Source organism: Malus sylvestris, chromosome 6, assembly GCF_916048215.2.
Source record: "Malus sylvestris chromosome 6, drMalSylv7.2, whole genome shotgun sequence".
Taxonomy (NCBI): Eukaryota; Viridiplantae; Streptophyta; class Magnoliopsida; order Rosales; family Rosaceae; genus Malus; species Malus sylvestris.
Genome location: NC_062265.1, coordinates 32770097 through 32785303, shown reverse-complemented (window position 1 = coordinate 32785303; position 15207 = coordinate 32770097). Strand labels below are relative to the sequence as shown.

General features: G+C 38.2%; 1 protein-coding gene and 1 non-coding gene across 3 annotated transcripts; both read right to left on the bottom strand.

The window, feature by feature from the left end:
• Nucleotides 1-2644: 2644 nt before the first annotated feature.
• On the bottom strand, nucleotides 2645-14901 carry LOC126626007 (transcription initiation factor TFIID subunit 2). Of its 2 annotated transcripts, none has more exons than XM_050295166.1 (25): nucleotides 14696-14901; nucleotides 14098-14440; nucleotides 13301-13446; nucleotides 13144-13210; nucleotides 11237-11436; nucleotides 10983-11136; nucleotides 10243-10327; nucleotides 10027-10118; nucleotides 9501-9632; nucleotides 9348-9401; nucleotides 8593-8661; nucleotides 8409-8506; nucleotides 7961-8308; nucleotides 7778-7865; nucleotides 7543-7668; nucleotides 7402-7458; nucleotides 6481-6560; nucleotides 6344-6386; nucleotides 5814-5900; nucleotides 5470-5559; nucleotides 5104-5162; nucleotides 4927-5017; nucleotides 4669-4834; nucleotides 4392-4575; nucleotides 2645-4219 (listed from the first exon to the last, which is right to left on the bottom strand). In XM_050295166.1, the coding sequence occupies exons 1-25, from the start codon at nucleotides 14809-14811 to the stop codon at nucleotides 2818-2820; spliced, it is 4377 nt and encodes a 1458-aa protein (XP_050151123.1). In that variant the 5' UTR covers nucleotides 14812-14901; the 3' UTR covers nucleotides 2645-2817. The 2 variants fall into 2 exon arrangements, with proteins under 2 accessions (XP_050151123.1, XP_050151124.1); XM_050295167.1 differs by having other exon boundaries at nucleotides 9501-9626; nucleotides 14696-14900.
• TRNAF-GAA (transfer RNA phenylalanine (anticodon GAA)) lies at nucleotides 12712-12783 on the bottom strand. Its single transcript has one exon. It is a non-coding gene; the product is annotated as a tRNA-Phe (tRNA).
• Nucleotides 14902-15207: the final 306 nt, after the last annotated feature.

Here is a 15207-nt window from a genome sequence, read left to right as displayed (position 1 = left end):
TAAACCCTCAATTTATCACTATATGCCCTAGAACTGCAAGGAAAAGACTGGTGGATGTATAAGAAAGCTTAGTGATCATATATAAGCAAATTCAAGCCATATGAAACAAGGAATTCTATTTGGCTGAGTTATCCAATTTATTACTTATTCTATTGTTTCACTTTCTCATATGATGTTGTATAATTAATCTGAGACATTACAGTAGTATTTTTAAAAGTCTCTTCCCACATATACTACAGGTATCCGGACACGAGAATCCCTTGTTTCGGCCGGTTAAGAAACTTCGAGGAGCCACCAAGCTTGGCCATAGCCGTTCTGCGAGGGCCAAGGCAATCCCACGGTTTTCGCCTGGCATGTGGGACCCCTCGTGGCTGCGGCCTATGGGTGAGTGACTGAGAGAGTCTCAGTATCTTTAGCTCTCCTTTTCTTTCTGGGACTTGAATTGTCTACCCTTCCCATTCCATGCTTTTCCCATATCCTTCTATATTCTATGGTCACGGTTAAATCACGTCAATATTTTATATTGATTTTTTTACAGAAATAATAAGACAAAAAGTAATGGGAATATAAAATATTAACGTGGCTTAACCGTGACCATATAAATAGGAGGGCATGAGAAGGGTATGGGATGAGGAGGGCAGGCAATCCAAGTCCTTCTTTTTGCCCTTCTGCCTCTCTAATAAGATCTGCGAGAGATCCACCAACATCAAATATAGCTTTGACTGAGTTGTGCCCTTCATATATTTAGGCCATTTCCAACCGAAGGTCCAGAAGGTCAGAGGGTCGAAAATAGTTCGAAAATCATCTCCAACCGAGAACCAGGCCAAATGACCAACCGTCTGACCATCTTCAGCCAACCAACTAACCCAATTTTAATTTTAATTTTTTGTTTTTTTCCATTTGCCCAGCCCACTTTAGGGTTTAAGGCTAGGTTTTTTTTTGGTCCCTGCCCTTTGTTTTTTTTTTTTATGCCCAGCCCACTTTTCTTTTTTATGTTTGGACTTTTTTTTTATTTTTAAATTTCTAATTTTTTCCTGCACCATTTCGCACTATCTTACTTCATTTTATTTCAATTCTTCACATTCCATACTATAGCCCTTTGGCCCTCGATTGGAGATGGTAAGAAATATGACCCTGCACTATTTATTAAAATATTAATTTCTTGAAGGGCCAGAAGGCTAAAACGAGCCATCTGGATAGCCTTCGGTCGGAGATGATCTTACCTGCACACCCCTACTTCCCTACTGAAAACTAAACCCTTCATCCTCCTAACCATAGGCAATAGCAACCCACCCCACAAGAGTGTCTTGGGTGCGCGTATGGAGAGGAAAATGGTATGAGAAGGGGGTGGAAGAAAACATGGGGTAGTGGCGAGCCTCAAATCAGAGGTGGTGGACCATAGGTGTTTTTATGAGTGTGTCGCGTAGGAAACCGGTGGTCTGGTTTTCCTACACTAGAATTTCTACAACCCCACCTCCAATGGAAAAACAAAAAGAATGCCTTCGAAATCGAAAACTATGGCAACCATGTGAGGCGCGAGAGCATTATCCTCATACTTATGACTTATGACATCCTTGCGATTGGTTCTACGATGACTAAAAGCGCTCTATAACAATCTTACAACGTTTATAACTACGTTTGATGAGAAAAAATATATATTTTTGAGTCGTAAAAGCAGTTTCTAGAAAAATAATTTAAAACAAGCTTTTAACGTAAATAACTTCCCCCTAAGTGTTGTTGTACACACTGAAATAGCATATTCCATGAGCCCTATAAGAAAAGGGGTTTTGTAATCTAAATGCTTGGTTTTTGAATTTTTGAGACCAAACATCTAAGGCTCTAGCACCCCTAAACGCTTTAGGGGTGTCTCGAGCCCAGGCATTAAAGCGAAGTGAACGAGCACCTTTCCCACTAGGCCATTACATTCAATGGTTCGAAAGCCATCTCCATGCCTTCCAGAAATTTAAACAAAATAACTGAAAAGAAAGAAAACCATTCTGATTATCTTCCCCCAATTGACATTGTGGTGTTATCCAATCGGGATTTTAATTCTTTTAAGTTCTTGACTAAAAAAATTAAAATATTACTTGTACATTGTGTCCATTCAAAATCTGAGCAATTATTTGGGCATAGGTGAGATTTTCACTGTTGAGCTGGGGTCTTTACTTAGACTTACAATTGACATGGAGATTACAGATTTGATAACTTACTCAGCAATCACAGTTCATTTGGTGTTGCAATGTACTAGCAATAATCATCCTTTAGGTCCCTTACTTTGACTCGTCGAGCATCTTTTAGGATCTTGGCAAAGCGAACTACAGACAATTTAACGACTTTTATTTTAGTCATAATTTCGATTTAGGTAAATTTTTTTTTATACTTCTTGTTCAGCCACTTTTATTCACAAGGATCGATTAAAAATGTCCTAGTTTAGATTTATTAGAGTAGATTTGTTTGAACTTTTGCCATTGGCCCCGTTTTTCAAAACAAAAGAAACCCGAGCAAACTGATTTGGGGGAATGCAAATTGCAAACTAAGATAGAAAATAAATAGTTACAATCACAATATTACAAAAAAAAAAAAAAAAAAAAAAAATAACCTCACAAAAATTAAATTAAAGGCAGTAAAGAAAAAAAAAACAAAATTGTAAAGAATATAAGCAGAAGGGCAATTATAAGCAATTCTACAGTGAGCTAGAGTCTCTCCCATTTTTCCACTATACAGACCTAAATCACTGCCTGCCGGATACAACACAGATTACCAATACAAAAATTTAAACCAGCCACCATCGCTCGTTACAAGGGAAAGCCACATTCATCATGGATTGTTATTGTTCAGTGTTCGGATCTTTGTCTTGATACGAAACTTCGGAGTAGCGGAAGTTGTACCGGAAGGAGTAGCGGAAGTGGCGCCTTCGGATGGCGCAGGCCTGGCGGTTTCAGCCCCTGTGATCGCCAATTTGTTGGAACCGCCAGGCTCGACCGGTTTGAGTTGCACAGTTGCCGACTTCACTCCAAGTACCTCCGTCGATGGTACTTTGGCGCTCTCGTTCAACAACTTCGCTATTTCTTTCTCCTTGTGCTTTTTCTCCTTCTTTAGGCGCTTCCGCTCCAAATACTCGGGATTATCTCGGTGGCCCTTGTGGCCATCCCGCTTTCGTTTCTTTTCCTTGTCTTTCTTTTTCTCCTTTTCTTTCCCGCGAGGAAGAGAATCCGCCATTCCAGATGAACCACCATTAATATCGGTCCTAGGAACTGAAAGTTCTTGGAGACTTGCATACTTCTGTACTTCTGCATCTCGGTTATCTTGGATAAAGCTAGGTGATGGATCTTCGGGCTGAGGCAGTGCAGAAACTTTGCTAGAATCGGCAGTGCACTGCAATTCCTTTCCTATATCATCGACATCGCTAGCAAGTTTTGCGCTACCAATGCTGGCAGTCATCCGGGATCCAAGATCATGCCAAGAGTTAACTTCCTCAAGATTTTGATTGCTCAGGCTCACCTCTGCAAAATTTTTGTGCGGAGCATCCACAGATACTGAACTGCTGGCGCCACGATCAGTTTCAAGATGCCCACCTTGCGACCTCTCAACAGTTTGATTATCACCTTCTGCTCTGCTAGTAGTAGCAGAACTTTTGACCCTGATCTTAACCGTCAGCTTCCGTTTATGGCTGTTAGAAACGGTATCTGCGTCCTTGAAAGATTCGAGAACAGCCGAGCTGTCCTTGAAAGGTTCCAGAACTGCCAAGCTATCCTTGATAGGTTCTGAAACCGTTAAGCCATCAAAACTACCAATCGGAGGTTCTGGAGCACCAAAACCACCAATGGAAGGTTCTTTAGAGACCAAACTGCCACCAGAAGGTTCTGGATCACCCAAACCACCACCAGGAGGTTCTGGAGCACCAAAACCATCAGTTGTAGGTTCTGGAGCACCCAAATCATCCTTGGAAGCAGCTGGAAAGGCAAACCCGTCCCTGGAAGTTTCTGGAGCTGGAATAGAAAACCCATCTGTAAAAATTTCTGGAGCAGCGAAAACATCTCTGGAAGTTTCAGGGGCAGTTAAATCATCATGTGAAAGGTTTGGAGCTTCGGAAGGTGGTTCCACATATTTACTTTCTGGAATGAAAGCAGCAAAGATGTTTTTCTGCTCTTGGAAGCTTTCCGCATCACCTAAATGAAATGGTTTATGATCTCTTGGCACTCCATATAGTGTTGGCGACCTGAAAATGAATCTCGGTTCAGTTACAATTAATAGAAACTAATGAAAAACGTCAAGCTTTAAAGAACAAATGAACTCCATACTTGGCAAAAGAGAAAAACCCGAGTAATGTTTTTCATCTTGAAAAGGAATCATAATCAAGTGAAAATAAATAAGGGAAACAGTGTTTCAACCTTCCGGCAAGGATTTGTAGGATGCAGAATAAGTGATGACGAAGAAAGATATTATTAAAAGCCATCTGGCCTTCAAGTAGACGAAGCAAAGCCACAAGAGTTTCGCTCCTGATGTTGTCAGTAAGATCAGATCCACCTCTAATCTGGCATAACCTCATAGCATGCATGGCCAGCTTCACCTGCCCTACAATCAAGGAAAATATACAATAACGAAAATGCACACTTGTAATGAAACAATGAGATTTCCAACATTCACGAGGAAAGTAGTGACAAGAACCTCGGAAGGACATCTCTTCATCTAAATATTTGATAAACAGTTGCAAAGCTGCATCAATGCCTTTACAATGGAATTCAAGATCAAGGAGTGCTCTGCTTGCTTCAACCCGAACTTGCCATACTGCCTTGATATCCCGAAAAGGTTTTACAAGTTCAAACACGCGATCCTGTAGCAAGTCAAAGAGCTGGATAAAGTCGCCAACACTACATGTAAATACAACAAGTTTAAAAAGAAAAGCATAGGCAAGAAATTACTCACCATAGGAACAAATCCCAACAGTTTTAGGGCAATCTGTGTCAGGGCCCTAATACAACTGACCGACAAGATACCATTGTAACTAGGCATCAACCTGGAACATGCCAGTTCCAGACACAATCAATTATATGTATTACTGGATATAAACCATTGAATTCAGTATGATATGAGTTAACACACCTGTCAAATTGCAAGAGGCGATCAATGCGCTTCAGAAGAGACGATAAAAGGAGAATACTCTGAAACAGAGTAAAAGGAACACATGATTATAAACTTCATATTTGTCAATTTTGGGATTATCCAATGTGATAACCCATGTGAATCATTGGATGACATGTATTTTTTCAGAGGTTATGCCCTTAAGAGTCTGGGGTAACAACAGTATCATGTAAAAGCAATTCCAAAATGGACTACACCTAAGACAAGTGCACATTACATTATCTAATCCTATGTACTTCTAACATAAACCAACACAGTGTTCATCATAGCCAAAGACAGACATGTAAGCCTCAACAGAACTGCCAAGCATTATCATGTAAGACAAACCTGTTGCCCAAATTCAAGTTCTCCAACAGACTCAATTAATGCAGCAAGCCAGAAGACATCAGAGTAAGGGTTCCCATTGTTGTCATTGTACTGTCAGAAAATTAAAGACAAAACATTAAGAATTGATATTCAGAATGAGGCACTTGGAGGGAAGTTCAAAATTCAAATAATACTAATACACAAAATCCAAATTGTTTACTGTATTTTACTGTAAGACAACGGCCATGCATAGCAAGACATAATAGTATTGCAGAATTATTTCTCGTGTTCTCCAGTTTAGAAAGTCTAATCGAGGCCAACTGAAAAATATTGTTCTTATTGTGACATTGTCACCTTAATACTACCTTCAAAAGTTGTAAAACAAACTCTACAGCCTCTCTTGGACTTTTCTTGTCAGCAGCTCTGACCATAGCAATAGCATGAGGAATGGCCTGCAAGTTATAGAAACAACAATATAATATACAGATGGTCCTTGACCAATGAAATACATTACCATCAATAAAGATGATGACGATGATAATGATATAAATAGCATGATACAATCATAGATTTAACTACGAAACACATAAAAGACACTAGTCGAACGTGTTCATGATAGCTAATCCAGAACTCAGATGCATATGTTATCACTATGCCTATGTCAGGAAACTGAGATCCAAAACACCAAAACAAGACTATGTACTGTCTACAGGTGAGAGTGAAGGTCGAAGTTATGCATCATAAAGGCACATAAAATGAAATTGCTTGACAATTTTGTGTTAGGTAAAGGAAAGCTACCAAAAGAAGCATTTTATTGCAACTTCTTTGAAAAGTTGATACGTAAGTGGGAATTACGCATCACAAACTTATTACTTATCCTACCTCATTTCATTACCTCAAGAACAAAGTACTCAGAAATGTCATGGAAGTCATTTGGCCTGGCAATATTAACAAGAAAAATCTTTGTTAACTGGCATTGTTAAAGTAAGCTCTTGACCACTTGGAGTTCAAACACAAATGTACAGAACATACTTGGGGAGTCCGATGTTTGCATCAAACCTTCGGCTTTTATAAAATTTCACTAAATGGAGTAGACCAGCCCAATCAGTATCCTGCAAGACAATCACATCATTCTGAACATGCCAATGTAAAAGTTGAAGTCTCAAGCCAGATATATACACTAAATAAGAATTGCAATGCAAATGAAAAAGCTACTGTTGGAGCTAAGAATAACAAACTGACCAATTCAATGAATCAATTTCCATACAACAACAACAACAACAAAGCCTTTTCCCACTAAGTGGGGTCGGCTAAATGAATCAATTTCCATAGTAGAAGAAAATTGTCACTTCAGTTGCGTAAGATACTAAAGAACCACCCAAATACCCTTACATATGATATATATCATATACGTTTATTTTTATTTTTTATGAGCTAATACCCTTGCATATGTTAAATTGTTAAGGGAAGCAGATTATTATAACCAAATTTGCAATAAACTAGAAGTTCAAGTGAAGCAATGCGGTTAATACAAAAAGCATTAAAACTATTCTAGATTACTAAGATCTGAAATTGTTATATCACATCACTAAAAAGAATCAGATAATGTTTCTGTTAGGAACTAAAATAAAATAAAGTGGGCGGTGCTATCCACACAGCTCTTTTCACCTTTCAGACACTGTTAATTTCTGTCCTTTGACCCTCTTCAATTCATTCGATCCGATGGTTGGAAATTGAGAGAGGTGTGGAAGGTAAACATGGGTGCATAGATAGCACAACCCAATAAAGTAACTCAAATCAATCATAAATATTTGTAAATATGTTTAGAACACCAGATACAAATATCCTAAGGTAAAGAATTAGATAATTTGCATGAACCAATTTCAATCTTTTAACAATGAAAAACACAACACAAGTGAACCATGGATTCCAAGGCATATAACAATAATTTACCTCAGATGCTGTATTAGCCAAAGCAAACGCGGCCTCAATTCGAACTCTCCAGAAGGCCTTGAAATCATAGAAACAAACTTCAGAAACTTACGCCTTGAGATACATAATTCCACGCAATTATAACTCTGAAAGTGGCTAAACCTTGGAGTCAATGAGGAAATTATTCAGAGCGTTAACAACAGAAAAGGAAAGCTGTGGTAGAGACTCCAGTGTTGCAATTGCTTGTGCCTGTGCAACGACATCTTTGTCCTTCTCCAACTGATTAATCTGATATGGCATACCAATGCTACAAATAGTCAAGGACCAATAGACTTATCTAACCCACATATTAAAATCTCCAAGAAAGCATATAGAATAACCATAAGCCCATTCTTACCCACATCTGTACAGGTTGATTGAAATGAATTTCAGCAAGATATTCAATTTCCGGGTCTGCCCTCATCCACAACAACGGTGACTCCATACTGCCAAAATAAGAATTTCAACAAGCTGAAAATACAAAATAAATATTCATATAATAAGAAAACACAAAATAAATATTCATCCAATAATATTATACCTAGACCGAATGTCTAGAGCTGGCGTAGCATCCCCATTATCATCAGCCCCATCTAGTTTTGAACTCTTTTTAGGCTTCTGAAAGCGTCTAGCAGCAAGCTTTGAATGGCATTGTATTTCCAGCAGCTGCCACGTTTCTCCAGCCATTGGCAGAACTGGATGATCAAACGTACCATCAAGTTCGTGAGCCCTGATGCTCATCATTCCAGGCCATCCATTGTCAATATCTCGCTTTTCAGGTTCTGGATTTGCATTAACTGCTGAAGCAATTGAATCTGATCCGCCTGTGCATCCACGTAACACTGCCAATTCAACCATATTCTTCCTCTTGTTATAGGAGAAGCCCATCCTTTCAATTTAAGTGTCAATAAATGAAGAGCATATTAGTTACTGAACCGTTAGAAAGATCCAGCATGAAATGAGAAGAGTAGTGTGCAGCTCATGCATACCTCAGCAGTGGACAACCACACAATTCCACCCAGCGAGGAAAAAATTCTTTAAGAAATGGACGCTCAAGATTGCCAACCTTATTAGCAAAATGCCTAAACTGCACCACAATTTATGGTATAACTACAACTGAAATTATAGCAGCTTATACTTTTTATCCAGCAATATGTCAAAGGATGTTCATACCTCCTTCGTACTAAGGGATCTTAAAGAACGGATCTTATCTGGAGCCCTATTAACTATTGCCTGCAAAATCTGTAATCAAACATATCGTATCAGCTGGCAAGAAATAACTACAATCTATAATTCACACTCAGAATTCTATCAAAGCAATTCCCTTCCTCCAGTTCCCATCATTCCTTTAAATCACATCATGTACAAGGCTCATTGAGATATTTTTTTTCATATTTCCTAAACAGAAATTACTAGGAGTCAGGCATGTAGGCCAGTTATGCTCATATGCATACATGTTTGATACCTCACACTATATTCATGTTTTGAGATTACAGGAAGAAACCAAAAAGGGCATGGTTATGCGGTCGTGCCTTGACCAAAGTAGTAAAAAAAACTTCAATATCCCCACAGAAGATCTTATGGGCCTGTTTGATAACCATTTTAGTTGTTAATTTTTAATTTTCATTCATTCATTCTTTGTTTATTCCCCACCCTCCCACAACTCTTTTTCATCCCTCCTTTCCCCCATATACTTTCCCTATTTCTCAAGCACAAAAAGTGATAAGTAAAAACTAAATGCCTACAAATCGGGTTCCTAAACAGACCAATATAATGTAATATCCAAAAAGCACAAATGCTTGCAGCCCAAATGATAAAGGCCGTGACTAGCCTTTAATTGATAATACTTGGCAATGTTAGGTTCAACGTACAGGGTGAGTGAAAGCATGGTGAAACAAAAGAAACCAATGAGTTCCTAGAATACTTACTTTACGAAAAGACTCTGGTCCCATCTGCTTTTCCAGCATTTGAAGGATTGCCACCTTTTAAGAGGTTCATGCAGTCAATAGGTGATGGAGAAAAAAAAAATGAACATATTGATACTCCATGGTAATGAACAAAAAAATTTCAACATTACTCACAGATTTCCATGACCTAATTTTGCTGTATATTCCAATGCATTGAGTTCCATACAAATCCTTACAAGAAGCAGCAGAACTTAAAGCGGTTGCACCACTATCATCTGCTTTGCAAACAGCACAATTTGCCTGCAACTCCATAAAGGGAAAAAAATTTGTCAACATAAATTTTAGAAAGAAGAAACTGTAACTCATGTAGCTTTAATTTCTTTTGTCCAAGGAAAGACCAAGACAGAACAAACCAGAAGTAGGGAAGTGAAAGATTAATATGAAATAGGACAAATACTTCTTGGGAGACCAGAAATCCTTGAAAAATGAAAAACTCGATACTAGCCAAAAGGACAAGGGTTGCAATAATCAGCTAAGGTATCAACTTCCCTACATCAATCATGACTTCATCTATTAAATTCACTTTACTAGTGAAATGGTTCTTCATTACCCATCCTACTATGTATATGACTTATTTGCATAGCAGAGAGCACCATATATTAAGTATGGAGTACATGCATGTCCCCATAAGAAAGCAAACCTTGTATCTCCGGTAACGGGCTTCATTATTTCCCAAATGTTTTTTGATAAAAAAATCTGTCAAAAATCCAGCAAGACCGTCCAGCAGCCACTCTGACAACATGAGTAAGCAACCATATCAGAGCCAATGGATTTTCTCATAACTTAATAAAACAATTTGGTACCAATTATCTAAATACCAAATAGTAGTACAAACCATAACACTCTACTAGCTTACCATCATTAGGTGCCTCGGGAGTGATATAGACACCAAACCATTGTCTTGCAAGAGCAAACGCAAGTTTAATCCTCGTGTCAATGGTCTGTTGTGAAAAGTTATACACACATCAGCTTAATAGAAAACATGAGATGAAAAAGAGAAATGTACAAGACATGCACTATTTTGCAGCTCATGCCAAAACTGCAATGGAAAACGCTTGTTCATTATATCATGAATATTACAATTACTCTAGAAGCTTTTTTCAATTAGTGGCAAACACAAAATAAATGCTCAAATTTGTTTTCATGTCAAAACTACGATGAAGAAGCTTATGAATTAAAATCATTAATATGTTATACCATCAATAAAAAAACTAATTATTGAATGTGAGACGGCTTTATGTTTTGGGTTACATTGAAATCGAACCCTGGAACTATCATAATCCTAATCCATTACCCCATCCTCCCTGACCACCTGGGCTAACCACAAAGATAAGATTTTAAATATGCAGTGGTCAGGGTATCTGAACGGAGTGGTAAACAGAAAAACGTTCCATTTTTCAGGTTTCTATTTAAGTATTAAATCGTTAATGCACCTTGCTTAAGCTAGCTTTATGTTGTTTATTCACTGCCTACTACATTTATCAAACCTCCACAATGGATTTTACACCTACATACAGATCTTGCTTAACTTTCGTAAATGTGAAATAATAGCATCATATGAATGTGACTCGTAGAAAATATGTGGAATAACCAAACCTGATCAATGATCTTCTCATCAAATAAAACTTGAGAACTAAAAACGCTCATGGACGCCCCCGAACTTAATGATGATACTGCCATCTCGGGCTCAATAAAAACTTGCTTGTATGACCCAAAAGGAAATTCTATCGCAAGGTAATCCTTATAACAGCTGTGGAGTTAAAACATAATGGTAAGAAAATGATGTATGATGTAAAACATGAAGACACACATTACGAAACCAAACAAAGCCATATGACTAGAAGACAAACCTAAATGCACTATGGAAAAACTCTACAGTATTCCGAAGCTTCGACAGATTAATGGGCAAGCACATGTGAGATATTAGACCAAATTGCTGATCGGGAAGGATTTCAAAAGGCGCAACCACCAAAGATATCCACCGAGCGCTAACTGGAACATCTAATCTATAAACATATGTTTTGCGAGGAGGATCATCCTTGCTCAAAACCTGCAATGAAGTCGTTATGCATAGTTGCAACATCAACACGGAAAACACAGTATGATACAATTATACTAGATGTGAACATTGACTGGCCAAATGCACCCATGTAGAATGTTAGTGAGTTATTTGCACACATAGATGGCAACAACAACTTAAGTGACAAATTTTGAAGGAATATCCTAGATATGATTATCCAATTACATTTACAATTGCTGCAAGCCATATCTCGATTATGACTTTATCTCACACTACTACTGTCTATAGATACTCAAGATGATGCCACAACGCTTGGCTCCATAACAATAGTTCTATTCCACCATATATACATAGAAAACCTTGATTTTGAAATTGGAAACTCAAGTCAAATGGTAATACGAAAATAAACTTCTACAGGCATTCAACAAGGCTGCAGAAATTGAATTTCGTCTCAATATCTAGGCCCCTGCATGAGGATGCACATGGCAACTGGTCTTCAATAGACTAAGGGTTAGCTCTCTATATTAAAGATCCATGTCACGTACCGGCAAAAGAAGAAAAGAACATTGTCATGTAAAGACGATACTAGAAAACAGATGGAATATGATTGTCTCATAGACACAACCCCCCACCCCCAAAAAGAAGGATTTTGTGAATATCGAACTTAAAATTGGTAAAATTCCGTCTCAATACAGAAGCATGGTGACACCTCCACTAGTTTATTTTTTTTTCTTGGTTATATGACTTCCATTAGCTAATTGTCATTCTATTATATGCATAATAAGATGAATGCTGGTGAAGCGACAAAAACTACATATTGGTTTACAATTTGTCAAGTCATTAGAAAGGTACCAATGACCATGTAATAACAACAGTAACGTTTCTACAAATATTTTAAATGCTGACTAGTGACTAGATAAGAAAACTAGCAAGATTGTTGAGGTGAAGGAACGGAAAACAGTTTCAATTGCCTATGTACTACCTATTTTTTTTTTCCAAGGGAAGCGTAGTTTCTGGTATCCAGGATGTACACACACACCTTATTGGCTTTCAACAAATTACTATTGGTGTCTCTAGCATACTTGGACTTCATCAGCATAGAAACCTGGCCAGTTGCATGGTTGCATTTAAATGGGGATTTACAGAATTAAAGAAATTACTTCCACAATAAGTACTTAAATGTATTTTCTTTTTGTCTCCACTTGAAAGCTTGACTTTCATGCTGTATATTGCCCTTAACAATAGAGATTGTCCCATCACCCAAGTTAAAGGTCCACTCAACAGAGCATCGATCCAGTAGATGCCAGCGGTGAGCGTGGATCGAACACGCGACCTCAGATCTTCAGTCTGACGCTCTCCCAACTGAGCTATCCCCGCAAATAGTGCACCAACCAGGAATCGAACCCCGGTTTATATCATGGCAAGGCATTAATCATACGAAGTGATAAAAACTTGCTGAAAAACTATTTCTTTTTGTGACAAATTTCCTTACTTTTCTAAGAGAAGTATTTACTTCAAACAATATTTTTCTATTGTTTGCTAACTACTATTATGCAGATGAAAAACCACAGAAAATGCCTATTAATTTCAGATTTTATTCTGCTATACTTTTGTCGCACAATTACATTTTACACACTGGTTAATGAACTCATCACAGGCATGTGCACTTCTGTCATGAAAAATACACAATATGTTGGCACTTAAACATGAATAGACGTGTTCTATCATTGATCTCACCTGGTATAGTAAGTTTCCAGTGCTAACAGCCACAAGATTTTGTGCAACAGTGAACTCCAGATCATAGCTGAACATGTAATAGTCATTATGAATATGCCGAGTGTTATCAATAATATGCAAAACTACCAAAAGAACAGCACAGTTAGACAATTAGTACCAGCAACTTTGTGAATTGTCATCTATACAAGGGAACCAGCACCGTGCACGCCGTATCTGGTTATCAGTATGTAGAATGGCATCATGAAAATAAATTCCCGTCTCTGCTTTTTCTACCCAATAATCAACACGAACCAACCTCACATTCTGCACCAACACCAAACAACATGAGAAGCCATAGACAAGAGAAACGCAGTCACAACACATTATGCCAATTGAACCCTCCACAAAATGATCAGTTCTGATACTGGTCATTTCCTAATAACTTCTGGCATAAAATCAACATTCATCTTCTATTAAGCTATGAACACATGCCACAAAAATTCTAGATAGGCGCAGGGAAACAAAAATCTGAAACATACGCAAGTAATTCTTTTTACTTCTTTCTGAGTCGATATGTACAAGTATAAATGCTTAAACGTGTAAGCCCATATGGGCATACGTAATGACCCTGGCAGCTAAATTTCGATACAAAACACAAAATGTAATGCTATTTTGTAACCTTTTACATTTATCATCCTGAACTCTAAAAACCCACCACCAAAGTTCTAGAAAAGCGCAGGGCAACAAAAGTCTGAACCATACGCAAGTAATTCTTTTTCTTCTTTTTCAGTCAATATGTACAAGTATAAATACTTAAACGTGTAATTCCATATGCGCATGCCCTTCCAGCTAAAGTTGATACAAAACGTGAAAATTAATGCCATCCTAGCCATTTACATTGATCAATCCTGGAGTTTGAAAACCCGCCACAAAATTTCAACTCACAAAACCACAACTCCAAAAATAAACCGTAACCTGCTTGGCTTCTCCAGAAGACTGCTGCACCTCATTATCCCCAAGCAATTGCTCCTGCGGTTCGCTTCCGGCCTTGAAAGCCTTACAGCAATTGATCAGTAAATTCGGGACCAGCTCTCTCTCAAGAGCCGATATATATGTTGACCCTGCCGCATCCGCAGCAGAGTTCGGCGATGTCACCCAGCTCCATCTCCTCTCGCTCTCCGCATCTTTATGATTACTCTGCGGGTAGTATTCGAACTCGGTCTGCTCACCGTCGACTGAAACACTCTCAATCCCCAAATTCTCTGCGTGTAACCCTACAATCCCAATTTCTGGGACCACAATCTTCAACTCAGTGTACCTACAATCCCATCAAAATTAAACAAAATCAAGCAACTTAAACACTAACCATACAGAATCACAACAATTTCTGGCTCCCAAAGCAGTTTATCTACGATCCAATTTTTACCAAAAACAAAACCCAATTCACAATTTCCCCGAATCATAAAACCCAATTCGAATTTTCCCAAAACCCATAGAGATTCGCCACGAAATCAGTGAACATGCAATAGTGTATTCTTCCTTTTGTGTGTGTTAATGCAGGGCAGAGACGAACCCGTAAATGCGACGTTTATCGACGTCGATGGAGAGGCAGAGCTTCTGGTGGCGGACGACGGACCCTGAGTTTTCAGGCTTGGCGTCTTCGTTCTTGGGCTTTCGTGGCTTCGCCATGGATGTACGGAATCCTAGAGAGAAAGCTAGAGAGAGAAGGATCGAACAAGCTCAGTAGCTGTCTAGCTTTTTATCCCAGATAAAATAAAATGAGGGTTTTATTTATAGACGCACTCACGGGCTTCTCTCTGGCTAAGGAGGACGACAACTGCGTTATGCTTCTCGTCTCGACCGTACACTTGTTGATGATACTGATCTAACGGATGATAAAAGATCTTTGCTGAAAACAAAGTGTGGTTCAGATTGTATGTGTGGGACCCTTGGGGGTGACAAAACTATTTTTTTGTTTTTGATCTCTTTCTTTTAACAAAGATAATTTTATCGAAAAACTCCCAGTATGTTTATTTTAACAAAAAATCATATTTTTACGCTAAAAGTCTTGGTATTATTTATTTT

What these genes read in the sequence shown, in the direction of transcription:
- LOC126626007 (XM_050295166.1), bottom strand. Translation starts at nt 14,811, where the DNA reads ATGGCGAAGCCACGAAAGCCCAAGAACGAAGACGCCAAGCCTGAAAAC. An exon ending in ATCAACCTGTACAGATGTGG is followed by an intron (nt 7,669 to 7,777) that starts GTAAGAATGGGC and finishes ATGCCATATCAG; the next exon opens with ATTAATCAGTTGGAGAAGGA. An exon ending in CTACAAATCCTTGCCGGAAG is followed by an intron (nt 4,220 to 4,391) that starts GTTGAAACACTG and finishes ATTCATTTTCAG; the next exon opens with GTCGCCAACACTATATGGAG.